Source organism: Falco rusticolus, chromosome 5, assembly GCF_015220075.1.
Source record: "Falco rusticolus isolate bFalRus1 chromosome 5, bFalRus1.pri, whole genome shotgun sequence".
Classification (NCBI taxonomy): Eukaryota; Metazoa; Chordata; class Aves; order Falconiformes; family Falconidae; genus Falco; species Falco rusticolus.
This window is the reverse complement of record NC_051191.1, coordinates 25711713-25734163: the sequence shown is the minus strand read 5'-3', so window position 1 is coordinate 25734163 and position 22451 is coordinate 25711713. Positions and strand designations below refer to the sequence as shown.

Sequence of the window (22451 nt, the reverse complement as noted above, 5' to 3'; positions counted from 1 at the left end):
TGTAAGGTCTCTCTCTACTATCAGAAGATAAACAATTTATTTTAAAAATGCCATAATAAAAAAAGATAGTCTAGCCCTTAATGGAAAATGAGAGGGCTGCATACATTTGATTTAATTTAGTAAAATTCATGGGAACAAATTACTGTAAGGGAAAAGCTGAAGTCGTGGAGGCTTCTTCCTCCTTTTCAGCAGAAGTGGGGCTGGTTTCAGGCTTAGCAGACTAGTGAATCTGTCAGTCAAATACCAAGTAACTGTAGATACTGTCACATTGCTAGACAATACACAATAAATTATACTGTTTGGACTCAAATTTAGTGTATGTGAACTAAAAACTTTTATTGAGAGCTCCATCTTGTGTTTCTGTGCATGAAGATTTTATTCATCATTGCTTTTCTCTTTAGGAATGATGGCAAAGTAACTTTATTCACGTGCAATTAAAGACTGTCTTTTTGCCACTGGGAAGTACAACTCATTTAAACCTACAACATGAGTGGAAAGTTCAGTGGAGATTAAAATATTGGCACCCCACAACTTGGCTTGTGTTGTCCTCATGAAGATAAGATCGAAATATTAGATTTGTGTCTATTTCCCTTTAGCTGCTAATAAGCTGTATACAAATAACATTGGGGTTTTTTTTTAGACAATTATGAATGCTTAGAAATTTCACAGTTCTAGAGAATTAATTTTTTCTTCATTCAAGCTTTTTAAAGCAGATTGTATCAAGCTCTTGTGACTAATAATTCAGGACTTCAAGGGAAAAGCAAGAACTTGTGTCACAGAGAAAACCATGGAACAACTATTGCAGACACTGAATAAGCAATGACCACCAACTAATATTTTGACAACAGTCAATCTAGAAAATGTTCAGGCCAGAAATTGCTATACTCCTATAAAGGTATCTAAATGAAATTCCTAACTGAAGGTCCATGCTGTCAAAGTTGAGCGGAAAAATTCTGGCAAAACTTTTCTCAGTGGAGTAGTTAACTGGGTAAAATGTTTGAATATTAAATCATTTTATAGGATCATTTCACTGCTGGTAGCTTGATAATTCCTACAGGGACTCAGTCCCAAAGAGCTTTTTCCAGCCAAGAACTGAGCAATTCTACTCAAAGTCTTAAAAACTTGGGAAAAGTTGGGCTATGTCCAGCACCTGAATTTCAATGGCACTAGTAACATCTCTTTCTAGAAGGAGATCAATCTGAAAACTTAAAGTAAGCATTCTTAGGCCTACAAAAGTTGTAATTTTAAAATTACATTGTAATTTTATACATTTATATTACATATAGTTATATAAATAAAATTACACAATGTACATTTAAAAGATAACCCAAGTTCACCTATACACACTTTCATGAAATGCTGAGACTAGCACCTCTCCTGGGTGACAGCAATAAATTCATGAGGTTGAGGCAGAGGTTTGGTTGGTTATTTACAATTCAAAGCTCAACAAAGTAGAATAAAAGTATGGGCTCTGAGAAATTCTCCTGTTAGATCCTATTCTACTGTGTAACCCAAGGCTGCAGAGGAAACAACATGAGAAGATGACTGGCAAGTGAAAGAGCTATACATAGTTCATGGATGATAGAGGATATTAAAGGAAAATCCTTACATTCTTGGGATGGGAAATAGGTTATTCTCTCCTGTGGCACTGCTGCTGCCTTCGCTATCCATGCTGTATCCACTGCCAAAACTACTGGCTGACGAGCCAGTGGAGACAGAACCTTCTGCAGGTCGGTGGTTAGTAGACCTTGCTGTACAGGGCGGGAACAGTGGGTTACCAAAAAACTTGTAAGATATCAGTACCATCCACGTTAAGAAAAACTGCAATTTATCAAAATCACATGCTGCAAACACCTTCATTTTTTTACTTTATATCCCAATATTGAGTTATCATCTTTTGTAGATGTTTATTTTCACATGGAATAAGGTTCTAAACCAAATAGTATACCACCGTATTTTTTCCTCAAATCTTGTTAATAGTTCAAATCGAAAGCCTGAAGGAATAAAAGAGTGGGTTAGATTGATTAACATGGTTTTTCTGATTAAAGCTACAGAAAACCAGTTATTAATCTGTAACATTTCATATGGTGATCTTGTAAAAATGAAAGTCCCAGTGGGCCTTCCTCATATTCCTCACAAAAATTCTTTGCATTTGATGATTTTGAGAAGGAGAGGAAGCTGAAAGGAAATAAAAGAACACCGTCTATAGTCACAGAGACTGTATGAAGATCTCTACCTCTCTTCAGATGTAATGCAGCTACTGCATTATATTTCTCAACTGCTCCTACCCATCTAGACCTTTTACTATACACCTAGAATTTTAATGCCCATATGGTGATGGGAATTGTCCTAATCTTGTTTAAGAACATTTGGTGTAGAAAATCTACACCAGCACGTGTTATTTTTACTTCAGGTGCCTGCTTATTTTGTGTTTTGGATATTTTTGTACTACGTGAACAAATCTTTCCATATTCAGGCTTTAGCAAGTTGAGAAATATAAACAAAAAAGGACATAGTGACATTACATGTAATAATTAATACAGGAACAACAGAGTAGCTCTTCTCATATTGAATAATACAATTGTCTGGGAATATTAATACAGATTTTTAGATTATTTTTTGTTAAATGTTACTTAAATACATCTACTATTGTCATGGCTCATCTATTCCAACTGACTGAGCTTATATGCTGAAGACAAAACCAAATCTTTTGGGCCAAGTTATTTTTCTGTGAAGACTTGATTAAGTTTTATGTTATTTTGGTGAACTGTGAAACTCTAATGCAAGCAGTTAAAAAAGATTATTCTTTAAACAAGAAATCAGTCAAATACCTAAATGGAAATTACTTCAAATAAGAGCCAGAGCCGCAACAGTGTATTGCCTTAAACTGCCAACCAATATTATTTATGTTTGAATTATAAATATTTTTGGTGAAGACTGCTGCATACTGCCTGATGTGGGACCAGGAAGCTGAGTGTGACTCCTCAGATGTAATAAAAAAAAATAGATTAATCACTGAAACTAGAAGAAAGGAATGAAGCAGTTCACGTATCATCAGTGCTTGGGCCAAACTGTGAGTTAAGACAGAACTCTGTCTACAAAGTGATTCTTCACTGCTAAGCCGAGCTGTCACATAATATTTTAAAAAACTCTTCTCTTAGCCTCCTTTGTTTCACTATTACCTATAGCCCAAGAAGGAATCTGTCAGTCTAAATTATTTTTAGACAAATATATTCTTTAGCTCTATTTCATGATTTTACACATTGATCATAGGCTATCTTCTTGGACGTTAATACAAATTAATAAACTCATGGTGTTATTAACAGATACCCTCACTAGCTCATCTGGAGAGAAAGCCATGCATTTTCTCCAGCAGAGACAGCCCGAGCACAGCAGTGTGCCCTGCTCAGGCAGCGGTGAACGGTGGCTTCTGCATCATGTACAGCCTGTGGCATCATGAGTGAATTCTTATGACTATGGTGACATGACAGCAAACTGCTGTTGGGAAACATTGGGCAAGAGCGAGATTTCAGAGAAGAGAGGTCAAGCTCTCCTTTATAATGCATTATTGCCAGCTGCAAGGTATGCAACTGCCTGAGCGGGGGCTAGCTCACACCTGCCCCAAACTAAACCATAACCTCAGTTCTCACAGGGTTTGTATGAATGGTACAACTTCTGACTTTTGTTGTTCCAGAATCTGAGGGTTTCTTTAGGTTGGGTTGGGTGGCTTTTTTGCTATCGTATGACAAATACTTCATAGGTGGGGAAAGCTGGAAAAGCCACGCATCTGCAAAACCCATGGAAGCCAAGACAGCATTGCGCCAGCATAAAAGAGCATCTTTCATTTTTCCCTTCAGCATGAATTTGCTTAGCGTAGCGTATGTGTCCACCATGACATATGGGGCTGAAAGCATTGTTCGTGTCTGGGCTCTAATATTGCTGTAAAAGCTAGTGCCTGACGTAATTATTTTTATATCTTTACTGGTGGATTTCTAAAACCAGTAAGAACCTAGAAATTATTTCAAGCCAGAAAAGCTTGAATTAAGCCTTTATAAATGGTTTAGGAGTTTTGCTACATTGATTTACAATTAAAACAGATGTTTCTTTCAAAACAGCTGTATCCTGATGATACATTTAGTATGCTGTATTTTAAGTTTCTCTGCTGTTTTCACTAATTTACAGCTTTTCCTATATTGATGGTTTTTCCCATAAGATCTCTTGGTAAATGGTTATAATGGAGCCAAATTTAGACTCATGACTGGATTTTGAAAATGCTGACGTTTAATGTTATTCTTTTTTTTTCCTTTTCTTTCCCTGTCTGCTCTAAGAAAGTAATGAACTGAAATGTCAAGTTTGCAACAACAGATGAAATCCACAAACCTATTTACAGCTGGTTTTGTGACAAATTAAGAATCTGGATACAAAGAACTCTGTAACTCATGAGAAACCCACATTTTCTAGATATCTGTATTTTTACAAATATACCTAGACCTCTAAGCTTCTGCTGTTGGTTATATAGGAAACTTTCAGATTTTGAATATGTGGTGATGCTTGCTGCCAGGCAATATTTTTCCTAAGAGTTAGAATAACCATGGTTAGGTTTGTACTCTTAAGTTGAAAGTTAGAACTTGCTTCCTGTTTTCATGTGTGAGGGACTAATTCGTACCTTCATTTCAAGTGCTTCAAGTCTTTCCCTTTCTCTTTGAACAAATGCAAATGTTGTAGGAACTTTCACAAGGCAGTCTGAGCTCACTGTGGTACTCTGGTCTTACTAGCCTATGTAAGGTCTGTGAAGCCCTGTAAGTGTCAGAACAATTGCCACCTGGCTTGGCCAGTGGGATTCCCACCCACATAAAGGACAAGTAAATAAAGTGAGATTAGGGCAGGTTCACTTCTAGGTTACAGAGCTTCTGCTTACAGATGCCTAGGCTAGAAAATGCTTAAGTTTTCAGGTTTTGACTTCAAAGTTCTGTCAGGAGGTGCCTTGGTCTGTAGGGAGTTGAATTGTTCCATATGGATTCACTGTGGTCCAGAGATTGGATATTCTCCTCTGATATCGCAGAGGCGCCTGATACTACAAGGTACAGTCTCGTTTTACTTAAATCTACAACATTTATCTGAATAGGAACTTGGGCAACATTTGAATATTAAGTATCCAGAGTATGGAAGAGCTGTTTCATTGCTTCCTCGCCCTTTGTTTTTTTTCAAATTATTTCCTGGTTCTTAGAAAAAAAAACCAAAACAAACACACCACAAACCCAAACCTTTTAAAAACTCTTAGAAAGCTTAGAAAATTTTAAAAATACTTCTTATAGGCAAAGTCCTGCTGTCAATTACATATGATGCTGAAATATTTCCATTTTTAGAGAAAAGCCTTAAGGTCTCAGCAGATGAAAGAGGCTAAGCTTAGCTGAAGGTCGTTACCCAGCTTATAAGACTTATAATAATGAACTCAAATCAGTCAGCAGCAAAATGGAACCAATCCAGCACTGTCAGCCACTCCAGCTATTCTCTACAGTGAATGGACTTTTTAATTTTTTTTTAAAAAAATATTTAAATTTGAAAAATGGGACTGTGCTGTTCTGTGGTTCCTGTGGGTAAAAGAATATCAGACCCAAGCAGAACTTACTCTTGGGGATTAAGTTGTAGATGTTCCCCTTTTCAGGTATCTGTCTAGAATTCTAGTAGAAATAAAACTCTCAGAATACATTGGGAAAGACAGTTCTATTTGTTCACCAAACAGGAGGAGCAAAAAATGCTTTTGTGTATGCATTCAGGATTAAGTTTTGAGAATTTGCCTCTAGCTGCTTGGAAAAAAATGTTCTTTGTAACTGGCAATCTTGTGAGAAACCCTCAGTGACAAAAAGGGCATACTGAGTCTTCTCAAAGAGATGGAAGCAGGTAAAATCAATGATTTGCTTTGGAGAGTTCTCTGCTGACCAACAGACTGGGCATGTCACATGCAGTGTCTTCTGGCAGAAGCTTGTCTACTCTTCACTCTCAACCACCTTGTGCCTCAAGTGCTCCAACATCAAACTGCCCCCAAATGCCGGTTTGCCTTGCTTTATGAGGGGTTCACTAGCACTCCAAGCAAGTGCTACTCTGGTCTGCTCTGTAAGATTCTGCTGTGTAAAACCCTGGTTTTGGGACTCCAGTTGCATCTTTTGTGAACCGGCAACAGAAAGGGGATACCTAAATAACTAGTGATCAAAGACATATACCTCAGGTCAGTTCTGATCATTTTTCCTCACTCTTTCTTTTACTGAGCAGTACTTCAGACCATGGTTGTGCCCATTTCAGCCACATTTATATATTAGGCGCTGCTCTGACCACCTGCTGAGCAGTGATATTTTGTGACATTTCAACACAGCTCTTTACAGAGCAATTTACCATTTGAAGTGAGTAATGGTAGAACAGCACTCATCTTAAACTGCCGTGATGGCGTTTCTTTACCCAGCAAAGCGATTCTGAAGAAGTAATTTTCTTCCGTGTCCTCCATAGGGTTAGGCTACCATCTAACAGACTTTTTAAATAAGAGTTATCAAATCAAGAATCTGAGCAATTTCCTGAAATTACATGTCAGCTTAAAATGGTGGACGAGTAAATAGCAGGAATAGCCAAAGCAAAATGGACCAGCTATTAGCCTGAAACAAGATTCAAGACAGCCTCAGATTACTGCTCTTTGCAGAGACTGGGGACAAACAGCTCTTGTTTTGATAATGATTCTTAGAAATGGGTTATTTGTAGCAATATGAAGGCCCATTTAAGTTGGAAATTAAGAGACTAGTGAAGCTAGGCATAAAACAGCTTTAGGCAGTAAATTATTTAAAGTATGAAAGAAACATCCTAAATTGTTGTAGGAAATTAAAACATGGCATTGCCTACTAAAAGTGTGAAAATGCGTATAGACCTAAAGGGACCCCAGATAAGCAGGTATTTAAATCCAGTCATATCCAATTCAAAAGGTTTAGAGAACCTAGGAATCAATTTCCTTTCACTCGGCATTGTTGCTAACATCAGTAAATAGAACTTAGTGATAAGGAAAATTCCTGTTGATTTTAATTTCATGCAGCTAAGTGGTTAGAAATCACACAGTGCTGGCTCAGCCCCGTATCATGGATTTCACAGTGCTAGTGATATCTTGGTCCATACATCACATTGCATTTCTGTGTAGTTTTAACCTGTTATGCTGACACTTACGTGAACTTTCGTCAAAGTTGTTGGAACAAGGGAGTTAAAAGCAGGCATGCCCTTTTGAACTGAAGTGATTTAAACCCAAGGACATTGAGAAGTGTAAATTGACAGACTTAGTTGGGAACAATTGTGAAAATGCTGATGCACCTCCTGTCTACTCTAGATATTCTCCCCAACAGTATCAGCTCTGACAGTAGACCTCCCTCTGACCAGCAAAATCGCTTGACACACATACCTTGGGAAAGTAGTTTCCTCTTGGGATATCACAGAAAAGCTTTTGTCACAATAGAAAATTTATAATATAAAAGATGAAATGTTCTCTATGAGATAAGAGAAATAAATAGATTATGGGTACATGCATTAGATTTGGAGGTTTTCAGAGAATGTTGTGATTTTAAATTCCTCTATGTTTAGGGTTGAAAAAAACCCCTTTCTATTACTGACTAAAATAAATATTTGAGAAATTTCTGTAGAAATATATTGTTTGTATTACCTTAAATGATAATTTAACAGGTATGTTTGAACCTTTAACTGAAATACATGGCATTTTCTCCAGGTCTTTAACATTTCCTAACTAATGCAGGTCAAGAGCATAGCACTACTTTTCTCCTGGCAGCTTGTTTGCTTGTTTGGTTGTTTTTTAAATGTGTGCTAAATAAAAGAGGAGCTGCATGTGGCATCTGTCATCATATGATGTTCAAGAAGCAGCATATTGACTTGTAGCTCCTCTCTTATGAGCGTCTGTTTGAAGGGATAGAAAAATGCATAGGACTACAATGATGTTCAGGCTTGAAACCACCTATTGAGCTCCTGAAATACTTCTTTACTGTTCTCCAAACAGCCCAGGAAGAATCAAAATAATTTTCTAGAAATTTTCTTCTTTGGTCAGAAAATAATATTTTTATTGTTGACCATTCAACATTCTGATGTAATAAAGGAATTGTTTTTTTCATTGGACAATCATTGTACCTTTGGGGACAAAACTGGCACCTCTTCCTCTGCAAATAAGGTCCAGCCCATTGAATTTTACCCATGAAGCTACACCCATGTAGAGACCACAGCTCCCTATGAAACTGTGTACTTTAAAAAATGGCCAGTTATGTAGATAAATACTGACTACATGGTGAACACCATCTTTTTTTGTTTGTGCTCTGAGCTTGTTATTTCACTGGAAACTACGCCTTCTATTCTACTGAGGCAGAGCTGGTGCACCTTCCTACTTCACAGGGGCATTGAAGGGAAATTTTGCTGTTCCTTGTCTGTCTTATTCACTTTATTGGAAGTTATTTAAACTAAAGCATGTAATTAATTCTTTTAAAAATATAAACTGGCTTTGAAAAGGCCTTTTACATAAAATCGGTAAATAACTATATTGTAGGTACACCTACTGTTCTATATGCATATATCCAGATAACTGGTAATTAACATTAGAATATCTCTAACTGTTCAAATATCTGAAGAACTCTAAAATAATTTATTATATTTAAGGCACAGATGACCTACTGAGAAAATTCAATATAATGGAAAGATTATTCTGTGGGACAAAGTACTGACTTAAAAGAAGGTGGACTGGTTTACACTCTCTAAAACTGACTCATGTAAACTCTAACACACAGATTTATGTTTAAAGGAATGTGCTTAATTTTATGTGAATGTGTAATTGGCAATGATTCATATTTTTCACAAAACAGAAATCAAATTAACTCAAACCTAGGCACTGCTCTCTCCCTCTGGCTTGGATCCCTTGCAAATTCTGCCTTCAAAGGTTTGGCTCTGAAACATTATTGTTCCTCTCTGAGGGGTGTGGTGGAAATGTGTATTATGCAATCGGTTTCTTTGCAGATCACGCTTTTATCTCTCACAGGCAATAAGAAAATTATACTTCAGGGTTTATCTTTAATTAAATGCCGTAGTTGAATATTGGATTTTACAAAGTTGCTGAACAAAGACCAATTTTCTGTTATAGCGTCACCTTAATTTTAAAAGAGAGTGATTAAAATACACTTTTTGCTATTTAATATGAATACAGAAATAGTTCCATGCAATAAACTTAAAATGATGCAAGTCCTTTGCATTCACAAAATATATATACCGTGGGTGCTGGTTTTGGTTATGATTTCCTTTTTACTTCTCATCAGACATATAATTAATAACTGACAAAACACATCAAATAGAAGCGGTCCTAGGAGTCAGAAGTAGAGAAATAATTCTCTGCAGCATTCTAAGAATGACTAAGTGTTCTTACATTGTTTTGGTTTTTTCAAGTGACAATTGAATTCAAGGAAAAAAAAAGGTATCGAGAGACTAAATTAAAGGAGTAAACTTTCTGAGGGTTCTCTTAGCTACAGAAGGACTGATGATCAGTCACAGCATAGAATCTTTCCCAACACTCTTGTGTGCTTGGACTGAAAAAACCACAAACAGTTGTTCTAATAGATGCTGTTCTCTGATAAAATCACATAGAAATAGCTGTGTTAAAAAATAATAATGATGCTGATGATATGTAATGGCTTCCTTAATAAAGGACTTTGTGACTTAGTGACAAAAAGCTATTAATTTGCCAAGATGACCGTTCCAGTCCACAAAACCAGTTCATAATGGGTTCTTTTCCAGGTTTCAATACAGTAGGCTGTAATGGGTATGGGTACCACAACCATGCAGTATCTCTGTAGGACTTCCAAACTGATGATGCTGTAATATTCACAATACTCTTAGAACTTTTGAACTGCAGGGGAATCCTCTCCTTCCTTCATCACCTCTTCCTCCTGCAAAGAACTCCATAAACTGAAAGCTGTTTTGAGCATCTTTGGTGCTTTTTCTATTTAATGTCATAGTCTCTTCTTGTTTTACTTACAGACTCCACAGAACTGCAATTAACTAATCTTGCTTCTTGTTCCTGCTGAAATGCATGAAAACCTTTAACCTCAAAACAGTAATTACTGGCCCACCTCATATGAATAAATTAGGACAAACTAGTCTTGGCACACTAAGAAGCCAAAACTTCTCACAGATCTGAAACCAGGCTTGTAAACGTTGTGTAGGTGACCATGCATTGCATATTATTGTCAGAAATAAAATGACAAAAGTACCATGTCTCTTCATAGTAACTCTAACCTCACTTATATGTTAATGACATTAATGTGGGCTGCTCTTCCCATAATTTTCCATGATGCTTTTAATATTGCTGAGCCAAGTGCATATCGATACTTCCCCCCCACCCCCCCAATTTTAGAAGTAAAGAACCTAGCATAGCAGTTCAGCGGCAAGAATACTTGAGCAACAGCCTAGCTATTTATGATAAAAGTGTATGTGAACCTTGATTCAACCTTGTATCACAAGCAAGAGGTTTTACTATTGCTTGTCTACACCAAAAGGCATCATAGGACTAGAAGTGCTATGTAGTTCTGTTCCAACAGACATGACACCTCAGAAGATCACCAGAGTTATTTAGATTTCTGTGGTATAGCTCCCAGGAATAGGATGGGCCTTTCAGCTGTGGTGCCTGAACTAGTGCCATGATATCCTCTGGCCTTTGCTTGAATTAAGTGTCTGGAGTTGAGCTATAGAGTAAGACAACATGTGTGGGTGGACGCAAACGTGTGTAGACAGATCTATTTATGGAAGAGTTCTTAAGGCTTTCATAAGAAACAACTTGTTATTTCTAAATACAAAGTTTAAAATAATTTGTTAAATTTGCCCTGTTAATTAGCTGTTTTAACAGTACACTAGTTCTCTTAATGAACCTTTAGAGTACATTGTTTGAAGTATTGTTCCCTCTTTCTCTCCTGCAGCCTTCTCAGCCAGACTGTACTGTCCACAGTGTGTAACAGTGTTGACAGAGAAAAAACTTCAATGACTCATGAGAGCTTTGGAAGGGGTTACAGCACAAGAAAAGCTCTGGGAGTCCAGTCTGTAAGTTTATTGGGATAAGCTCTCAGATTTCATGGAAATAAACAAAATGCTCCAGAAGTCAAAAGATCCGTACCAATTTGAACCAATTGAGATTCTGGCTCTGTATTTGTGATGAGGGGAGAAACTGATGGTATGTGGTATTTAGGTTTGATGTACAGGTGCCTACAGGTAGAAAAAAATTTTTTTAGAAGCCGATAGGAAAGTCAAGAGATTGAGCTATACATTGGTCAAAACTCCCTTTCCACTGGCAGTTTAAAAAATTATCTATCCTAATGACTTTTGACAAAACAACTAAGTTGGGAGAGGAAAAAGAAATTGTTAATGTCCTAATTAGAATTCCAGAAACAAAAATGTGCAATTAGGTTTTTGTCACAGTACAAGAAATGTTCAATCATGCTTAAGCAGACCAGCTTGGATGCATGCTTTTTATTAGGCAACAACATGAACAAAGCTATACCATTTTTCAACAGATGTCTAAGTCCTCCAGTGGAATGGAAGTGCACACATTTGTTTTGTAATGTATCTTAGCACAGCTTTTCGTTATGGATTTATGTGCTGATGTGGAAAAATCAAGCAGATTTCTTGATTCATGTTAACATTTACAGCACTTAATGGGGGGGATAAAATAAATATCGCAATGAATTAGTAGACATGGCAAGAAGGATTTGGGCTGTGATTGGTTTCTTAACCATGTCTTTCTGCTCACCTCCTTCAGGCTTGACTGGTCCATCAGACATCACTTTCCTGAGGGCTAGTTGGCTTTGGTCTTTGTTGTCATTGGCTGGTGGAGGCAGATTGTCAGACTGAGTTCTTTGAATAGGGAGGACTCCTGCTATGCTGTGTCTGTGCTGCTTCCTGGCATGATTAGACTGACCGCTTTTATGTGCTGCTGTGGCAGTGTGGGTGAAATGGAAACCCAGAATATGTATCCTCAGATGGAACCAGCTTAAATGTTATTCATGCAAACAGAAGTGGGTTTTTTTTTTCTGTATTTAAGTAGTGTTTTCAAACACCAAAGAGACACCACATGCACAGCATTAAAGATTATTAAAACTGGCTGTTTCTTTATTAATGATGGTGAAGACAAGGGAAGTAATTTTCCCCCACTTTTTGCATTATACCACGGTAAGTTTATGGCATATCAACAAATCCTGAAGACAAACACAATGATTCCACAGTCAGAGAGTTTTAATTTGCCATCAACTGAATCCTTAGCTAGAATTAAGATACTGGTCTGAAGTATACTCTAGAGAGCAATCCTTTTGAATGGAAAAGTTTTAATTTATGAATCTATTTAAAGTTGTCAGATGAAATCTATCTTGACTGTAATCAATCCATGGCACAAAAATTACCAGAAAAATTGAACTGACTATGACACCTGACTTAGCTCTCAACTCCTTTTGACTTTGCTAACTTGGTAACATTCTTGAAATCTCATGTTGTTAATGACTTTGTATATTTAATGATTTCGCATTTAATGTGTTTAATGCTTTTGTCTATTGCTGTTCTGCTCATCACTTGAATTATATATCTGATATATTAAGAAGGTTGCTTATAGTTCCTTTAAAAAAAATAAATTAGATATTTACAGTCATGTTTCAAAAATAGAAATCTCAGCCATGTAGTTAAAAAACTTTTTTCTTTGTCTTCTTTCTTGTATATAGTACTATCCTTCCCGATTACTACTTATATCTTGTTGTTAATGTGCTCTCAGTACTTGTTGTGTGCAACTTGAAGAGCTGGCAACTGCATCTTTGCAGGTTTTGATTATTTCATTGGTAGTTGTTCAGTGACATCAAAACACTACCACACAATGGAATTCTCTGGGAGTCACGCACAACCATGGAACATCACGGACCCTGAGTGCAGGGACTGATGGAGAAACAGCCAGTTTCACTGCAGTCTATATAAATTAAAATAAATAAATAAATAAAAGACTTCTAAATACAAGAGTATATTGTAATTATATGTATTCACACACAGGCACACAAAGAAAGACATTGAACAGTGAGCACAGTGTGCCAAGAATAGAAAATAAATAGCTGAAAAGGGAAGGACAGCAGGGAAAAAGGCAACAGATGAATATTAAGCTGCCATGCTGAGGAATTTATTTGCGTCTTTTACTTGGTTGAAGACGAAGCTGTTGGACAGCTGCTTCAGCAGCGGCGATGGCTGCCCCAGCGTCTTCAAGGTGAGTTTGAGTGACGCTGGTTTTGCTTTGGCTGCGAGATGGGCCATGAGAGCGTAGATGTCCTTCAGAGGAAGATTTGGAGCTCCCTGGACTGCTGTGGGACTTCTCAATGGTGGGCACCTGCATGTCTACCAAGAAAATGAAGAAGCGCAGCTGCTGCATTTATTAGTCACAAACAGACAGATAATTTCATTTTCTTTCTCTTGACTGCACTTTCCAGCTGCATTCCAGAACAAGGAATTAAAGATTAAGCTGTGCAATGCCATTCAGAGTCTCAGGATATATCTTGATTAGGAAACTCTTATGGAGAACCTTTTTCTACTTCCCCACTGTTCCCTGGCCCAGGGAATAAAATAATTTACTATTGGGTTTCTGTCACCTGTGAATTGTGCCTACTGTGGTGATTTAAACTGGTGGAATGATGGGGTAGCCTAAAGAATTAATGTTTTCCACTTTCTACTTCTTTAGTATGTAAAGACTAACTGGCGTCACTTACACTGGTACCAAACACTTAGCTAATGCAAGCAATTTTATTCTGATGAATGCCACAGTCAAAACCATAACCTAACTTACAGCAGCTTCTATACTACCCTCTAATTTAGATATAGATCTTAGGCACCAATCCCTAGCAAAACGTTACACAGAGTAACAGAGAGGAGATGGAGCAGAATCTTATCACTCTGAGGCTCTCATCTGGAAGCTACTTGGGATGGCTTTTGCTTTGGTATGACATACACTGTATTTTAAGTGAGCAACTGGCCACCAACTACTTAGTATAAAAAAAGAGAGATAAATTTATTGGAGCCGAGATTAATTCTGCTTTTGTAAACATTAGTGTAATTCTACTATATCAGCTCTGCTGATTTCCAATACAATTGAGATATGCTACAGCCCATTATCATAGACTGGAAATGCATATGCATCATTATAGCATAATTTTTATTCTATAAAATATTAATATTAGATTTCCAGAAGATAAAATACCATAGAATATTTAAGAAGCATCAAAAATTTAAAGCTAGATATGTATTGAATTTGGCCAGGGCTACCAGAAAAATGAAAAGGTCACAGAATCTATTGTAGATGTGCAAAGCACGTAGAGCTTGTAAGCTGCTGTTTTAAGGACACATTTACTCAGCAAGCTGAGTGGCACTGATCAAGCCAAATTAAGCCTTGGCTCCAATGAATTAATCACATTTTAAATAAAAATGTATACAAACTTAATAGCAGTAACTTTATTTTTCTATTAGAACATATGCAGCAAAGTTTTCCCATCATCTGGGAAAACATTTTGTATCAGGTGCACCAAGTCATTCCTACCCTTGGAGGGGTCCGGGAAGATTCCATGACTTCTGCTTTTGATGACAGATGGTTTTGGAGATTGCTGGCTACTCTGTCCAGAGTGAGATTTCCCATGATCAATGTTTTCACTCTGCTCTTTCAGAGGGTACCACCGAGGAGTGTTGTCAAGCTGAGAGATGCTGGATAACTCGATTAATACCTACAAATAAATCAAAGTATAATATATGGCCTCTATCTGATCTATTAAAAGTTGTGTACAGAAGAGTCTACAGTTGCATTATCAGAAGTTGCAGTCAAATGTAAGAAGTTAAGGGTATAAGGCTGTATGCTGACAGATTCAGGACTCTGCCCATGCTCTGACGTCACCTGATATAAGCCAGCTATAATCCCAAACCCACATTTGTTAGCATATTGATAAGTCTGAACTAAATAATTCTTGTCAACAAGACCTCAGTAAGGACTATGAGCTTAGAATAGCTCCATACCAAGATGGCTAGATAGTTGAAAGGGTAGCTTGTGAGCATTAACTTGAAGATTACACTGAAAAGACACCTGTCATTCTGCCTCTGTATAGACATATTTTATAGACAGCAGGGTGGGGTTATTTTCTCCCTTTTTCCAGTGTTAGTAAAGAGGCAAATAATTTGATGTCTGTTTTTAATACAGTCTTCAATAATATGAGACTGGTCCTTGTTGATTCTTTAAAAAATCCACAGGTACATAATTTGTAACAGAAAAAAAAAACAAAAACAAAACAACAGGGATACCTTTGCTTTTCACTAAAACAACAGAATTCAATAGGCCATTTAGGCCTCAAAACTTCACTGGTTAAAAAAAAAAGAATATGAAAGGAGATGCAATGGCAATGTGGAAATTAAATAAGCAGCTTGGCTAAAAAAACCCGTCATTGTAGCTATAAACTGCTCTATGCCATCTGCACTGCTAGCAAGAGTTCTGTGAAACTTCTTTTAAAAACAGAATAAGTAAAAAAAACCAGTGAGCACTGGGGCCAATAAAGACCATTCCTCCCTTAATGGTCTTGCAGCTGAGAGAAGGCCAAGAGAGGTAAAGTAGTAGAATCATCATAGAGTCTTGAGTGAAGGAAAGGACAGAAAGTTCCTTGCATTTGGCTCTAAGGTGACAGGATTAAAGCTAATGTCAGGTAGGGACGTTTTAAAACTGCCAGACAAATAAAGCGTGCAATTACCTTAAGGAACCATGTCTTCATCAGTTTATTACTAGTCCCTGAATGAAAGCAAGCCTCTTTGAGTTTAGGGATGGGGAAGTCTCTTCACAACTGATTGTTTGCAGAAGGTTTAAAGCCTTTTTTCTTTCAGCCTCATAGGCTGTGTATGACCTGGCTTGGTCTTTCCGGTTAGGTCTATACTTAATCTGAACAGAGGAACTATTTAGCATGCTCCCTGTTGTGGTTTTTGGTCATAGCTTTGGGAATGACTGGAAGACATTATGGTTGAGGATTGTTCCCAACAGGCTGTATAAGCTGGGGGCTCTGATTTGTAGGAGAAGAGAGGTCACATGCCATGGATGTGAACCATGATGTGCCATGTGCCTTCTGGGGCATGCAGGTGGTGCTGGCCCTATTCAAGCAAGTCCTTGGGGCACAATTTGGATATCCCATATCTGATGTTGTGGTGCAGGATTACTCTGAACATCCTGGTCCTGAAATACACTGGATCGTCTTGTCCGTTCCTTTTTTCCATGAACAATTTTTTTTATATTTAAGGCTGAATGATCTAATAAATAAAATAGTTCTAGAGGTTGAAAATATTTAAAGGCAAAATTTTAAATCTTCCTCTAGGAGCAGCTGCTGGAGCATCCATTTTCTAAATGTCATAAATAATAATGATGTAAATATTCAGTAAAGCCGTGCATTTGGACAAACATGCTGAACTCAACAAGAATACTGATGGATCATGCAGGAAATAAGTAAACATGTAGCCACTTCCTATACATTTATTTTAGTAATTGTTCAAATAGTGACACTGATTGCTCAGTTTTGTAGTTACACAAAGGGGAACTGGAGCTGAACTGAGCACCTTTTTCATGAAATCCAAATGCAGACTGAGCAGAGATACTCAGAGTTACTCTGTATATGAGCGTTTGATTTTCCTGAGCTTCTGTTTCTCATTATAATCCTCTTGTGCAGTAACATTTTTAATTACTTTTTTGACATTGTAGCTATTGCTGGTAATTACATATTATACATGCGTATATTTGTAGATTCACTTTTAAAAGAGAGAGCATACTTCTTCCCATGATCACTCGTCTCATTTATAATTAATTACAAAGTTTTGCCTTCAGTCATACTTTGGTAATGATATTACTGTTTTGTAGTATTAAAAATTAGACCTTGATCAGCAAGAACAAATTACTTAGACTTGCAGATACTTGTGCATGTGCTAATTTATGGCTTGATGGCAGATTTTAATCCTTTAATCATTTTCAAAGACTGATAACCTCCTCAGCCTTCCCATGTTATGTTAAATTCGAGGCAGACACCTTATCAGGCATAATAAGAATTCTCCATTCAGTCACTGTGAAAGATGTTACCATCTCAGGCTCAAAAAACCCTCTTAATTTTCAGTGAAGTAACATTCTGTTGAGTCCTGCGTGAATTTGTCCACAGTTTATCAAGATAAAGGGAAAGTATCTTTCATGTGTGAATGAATGAAATCATGGCCATTTGTTAAGAAATCAGCATAAAAAAGTGATGTAAAAAAGGTTTTACTTAACACATGTACTGTACCTTGCAAAAGAACAGTTTCCAAACACCAGTATGCAGTTCATCAGCTTTCTAACTAGTCAGGGTTTAGAGAGGAGGAAATAAGATACTCACTTCACCGAGGAAGTCATTCGAGGAGAATCGATCATAATCCCAGACAGTCACTTCCAGTGTTTTCTTTTTCAGCTGTAATTTAAGTCAAAGGATAATCAACCCCATTGCCATCATAAACTTCAGATCAAGTCTTTTTGGTGGCTTCTATTCATTATCTGCTCCTTTCACCCTTTTTCACAGTGACAGCTAGGCAGCTTTTGTCCTCCCATCAACCTTGGTCTCAGAAAAATAATTTGGGACTATTACTTGTTATCAAGACAAATGGACTTCTGCTTGGCCCTATTTTAGGAAATTCCACAAGTTGTTTTTGACAGAATGTGCGTCCATTACAACAGCCAAACTGATTTTTAAAGCCCAATTTTTGTATTTCTGTAGCTTTTCTCATCATCAGGTCTGAATTGCCTAAACGCAGGCATTTGCCTCAAGTACCTTTGAGTGTGAATTTCAAATATATTATTTAAAATACTCTGTTTACACAATCTCATTGCTGAAGACCAGGCTTTAATACCCCCAGAATTCAGTGCAGTCAATGGGACTTTGCAAGTGATCCAGGCACGCAGGACAAGTTGCACTGTTAAAGATTTAATGACAGCCATCAAAACTCATTACCAACAGACCTTGTTAAGCATGATAGCTCAATCTGTGTAAGAAGGCATTCTTCTTACAGGCCACAGTAAGAAACAAGCACGTCTTTTTATGACAAGATAGTGCAAGACAGACAAGATGTTGACCAAAGTAGTTGACCTTATTGGAAAGATTGACCTGAGTGTTATTCCAGGGGACAGAGAGAGAATTCATTACTGGTGGTGTATGCTGGAGCAAAAGGCTATCAGGTGGCTGGAGAGGCAGTAATAAATTCATGTGGCTTGACAGGACAAAATCCTAGGGCTATGGGATGTCTACAAAGTCAGGCTGAGAAGTTGTAAAGTGATTTGTTGGACACTTCTAAGCATTACTAAGAAAAACAGGACTCTTTTCACATACTTGAATAAAAGAGGTTAGAACCAGAAATCTGATGTGGTAATTGAGGTCATCATCCTAACAAAAGCAACATGTCACTCACTGCTTTGACTAATAATTGGCTGCTTGGGAAAAAGGGACAACCAAGGATCAAGTCAAAATTGTTCAAAATTCTAAGCTACACCATTTACTGTACTTATATATTTTTTTTTTTTCCAAGAAAAGCACTGTTTGTTATTTACCCCCACTGCCCCTTGGCTTAATGCAACACAGATTCAGACAGTTCTTAACAAAGAGATAAAATTATAATTTAAAGGCAATTTACAGTTATTATGTGCTCGGAATATCTTCTGCTCCCAGGTAACTTTAGAAAAATAAGCAACTACGCAAACCCAGTAGTTTGAAAAACAAGTTTAAATCAGCATCTCCTGGAAAATCCACATAACAGGGAATTGTACTATTTTTAGCATCCACAATGTACTCTTTAAGAAAGCAACATGACTTGAAAGCTAAGATTAAACTAAAAATATTTGAGAGCAATTCTTTAATCTTTGTTTGATTCCCACATAATTAAGCAAGATACTTCTTAAACATTTTCTTTTAAAAATCCTGCAGAAATTAAGGAAGAAGTTAACAAAAAGCTTCTGTTTTGAACATCCCTTACAGAACATTTGTAAAGTTCATTCCCCTGACTGAATAAAATTCCTTTTCTTTGCTGTTTCAAGACAGTATCACAACTGCGTGAAAAAAGAACCTGAAAAAACGAGTTGAGCTGCCTCTGGTACATGCTACTTCTAGTTTCCTGGGTAATGTAATTTCCTGCTAGATGCTACACTAAGTATATGTATTTTTACCTTTTAAGAAAAGAGGAATAGCATAAATACTTTTGGGAGGACATGTTATCTTCTTGTTTCAAGTGCTGACTGTGGCCTAAGATTTGAAGGATTTTTGGTGCAAAGGGGAAAATGGAATATTTTCAAGAAGCTGCAACCCTACTTTGCTAGCCTCTTTGCATTAGCATGATACCAAAAGTATGCTGAAAACTTGCAGTACCCTATATTTCTTTGAGATATCTATTTTAAGCCTCTTAGTTTAATAAACCTTTAATAAAATATTATGACAATGAAAAAACATCAAAAGAGCTTTATTAGGTAGTGTGCATGAAATAGGTTTCAAAGAGGAAGAAAATTTGCTTTTCTGAAGATATATTTATGTACCACTATTGAAGGCAAAGAACACTCAGTGGCTTGTGATTTTAAAAGCAGCCACTATACCATCACAGCAAAGTAGGGTTCTGCCTTACATCATCCAGTTTTAGGTCATGAAGGCAGAAGTTCAGATCCCCGTCAGGAATTTAACCTACAGCAATACTGAAACAGGTTGCAGAAACCCACTATCCATCTGACCATGGCTTTCTGCAAGGAGGCCATGTATCGGCAGGAAAATGAGAAAGCATTCCTATAAGAAGGAGAGCACCTTACATGTTGTGAACCTCATACAAGCACATTATGAAAAAAGTGTTACTAAGCTGCAATTAATTTCAGACTTTGCATTGTAGAAAAATTAAAAATAATAATTAAAAAAAGAAAAACAAAAAAGAAAAACCTACTTAAAAGCATATTACTGCATGTGAACTCCAGTTAGCTTTAGGCTGCTGTGGACAACTGTCATTTAAAGAAAATGAAGGAATATGCAGAAACAGCCAACATGAATAATATTTTCTCTTACAAAGACGTAAACACCACACATACAGAAGTGCCTGCTTCTTGTTTTAAATGTCTGGCGATCACTGGGTGTTGTTATGGATAATTCAGGTCTGTGTTACCAAATATGCGTTACTTGAAATATTTAACACTTATTCCTTGAAAATCTCATACATTTGTACAAGGTATTTGTACAAGGAAAAAAATATAAGATTGCAGTCTCAGTCAGGGTATTTGATGAGAAGAAATTAAGGTGTTGTATTAGATCATGCAATATACTTATTTGTGTTGACATTCATATTTAACATTTTATTGTACTCTATAGTGCTGTACTTCAGTATGTGGGAGGAGAAAAAGACTTTTTGCTAGGACACTTAGAAGCTTACTTTCTCTTGTCCAAGATACTAAGATGTAAGTACCAACACCTTACTGATTCATAAGAAAGCTCTTCTTACTTTTGGAAATAAGACATAGGTTCCTACCTCACTCAAGAATTTTGAAAATAATTACTGTCTCTAAATACATTTCCTTCAATTTAAGGACATGACCTCTAGCTAAAGCTATTTGCTTTACCAAACTATATCAATGATTTAAGGAAATACTCTTATTTGCTTTCTGACAAGTAAGAAACTGAGGCAAAGCCACACCTTATATTGTGGCCATACATTATACCAACAGCCTGACCAGTAACAGAACTTATATCTTTTACCATCTTCTCTTTAAATCATTCTAATGCTTTCTTTCATGCTTTGAGTAGGTATTTGACTTGAGTTAGTAATTATTATACAGTATCTGTAGTGTGTGTGTACTCAGCCTTCCTCTCAAATTGTAATTATCTCCAGTTTATTACTTAACAAAAAGCTGAAATTACTAAATATTCAGTTTAATTTATTTTCTCTCCAACTGTCAAAGTAGAATTTTTCACATGATAAATCTAATCATTCCGACCTTGAAAAAGTCTGTTTCATTTCAAAGAGTGATCTATTTCCCATAATTATTTTCACTTTAATTTCAGCTAGCTATGAGAGAGAAAAGGAACATGAAAAATTTTACAACCATCTGAAGTCTAGACAGTGACGTTAAAAGGACTATGTTAGGAAATATTTAATAATACTTATTTGCTGTCAGCAAGCAACCCATGCTTTGATGAAGCGAAAGAAATGTTTCTTTGAATAAATAATATTTGTAAAGATTCATGAACTTATGTTAGGGTATGACTGCTAACTCTGTATAACTTAGTGTATGATGCAGTTTTGCTTGTTTGATGATCAGAACATTCATTCTCAGTCTGTCACAATTATCTTGCATTTCTCTTTATATTCCTAATTGTTTTGAAATATCCATTCATGAGGGTTATGAGTGCAAACAATATACTATTGCATGGTGATAGTTATTCAAACTGTAGGTACTTATCATCAGCATGGATTTGGTGATTTAGAAACATGCTTTATTACATATTTTCAAAGTCAGGGCATTGAATTTTATAGGGGAAGAATCACCCACACTGGTATCGTAGCACTAAATACAAGCCATGAAAAGCTGTGGAAGGAAATACTATTCCTTGCACACACTTCTATGTGATAAGAAGACAAAATATACAACATATGTGGTGCTCAGATGAAGCTTATACACTTACAATCATTAGCACTGCATAACAGTCTCAGAGGAAGGGAAAAGGAGGAGATTTGCAAATAGAAAGCAAAAGTTCAAAGAATTCAGCCTGTGACCCAAAAGCAAATTTCATCAAATAACAGTTAAGAAACCAACATCAAAGATACTAGGATATTTTCTGTCATAAAAATCTCTGTCCAAGAAATCCTAGACTAAGATCGTTATCTAATTTAGAATCACCAAACAGCCACCGTATATCCAATACTCAAGCACTCTTAATTACAGCTCTGTAAAAAGTCACAGCAGAACCCGAAAGCAAATTAAGTAAACTGAAGAGCCTGTCTTAAATGGAAAGCTAAGTTTGGAAATAGTGCTAAGACTTACTAAACATTTTCACAAAACTCAGAAGACCTAGGGTTTATATTTCAGCGAGACAAACATGTCAGTTTTTCTTTTTCTGATGCTTTCACTGTCAATGAGCTACCATTGATGCAAGCCCACATGAAACAGCATGCAAACCCCAGGAAATAGTAACCACAACATATAACAGGGCACCTCTGAAGAAAATGTGAGCTACTGCCTGTTAAGTTCCGATGTGTTGACTGCATGAGCCACCATGCCAGTCTCTTTGTGGGAAAGGTCTTCCTCCAAGGAAAAATTAACAACTTAATCTGTGTTCCTCTCAATGAACAAGAAGAATGAATGATGAAATTTTAAGTTA

At 36.7% G+C, this 22451-nt stretch overlaps 1 protein-coding gene across 5 annotated transcripts in view; it reads right to left on the bottom strand.

Annotated features, from left to right (window-relative positions):
* PCLO (piccolo presynaptic cytomatrix protein) overlaps positions 1–22451 on the bottom strand; it is a 402813-nt gene that overhangs the window by 53324 nt on the left and 327038 nt on the right. For 3 of the 5 annotated variants that reach the window (XM_037389894.1, XM_037389897.1, XM_037389899.1), the window contains exons 18-22: positions 17457–17528; positions 14618–14798; positions 13231–13425; positions 11813–11995; positions 1610–1751 (exon numbers count right to left, since the gene is read on the bottom strand). In XM_037389894.1, coding sequence (XP_037245791.1) covers positions 1610–1751; positions 11813–11995; positions 13231–13425; positions 14618–14798; positions 17457–17528 — 773 coding nt within the window. The remainder of the gene's footprint in view (positions 1–1609; positions 1752–11812; positions 11996–13230; positions 13426–14617; positions 14799–17456; positions 17529–22451) is intronic. The other 2 variants (XM_037389895.1, XM_037389896.1) reach the window with 2 other exon arrangements.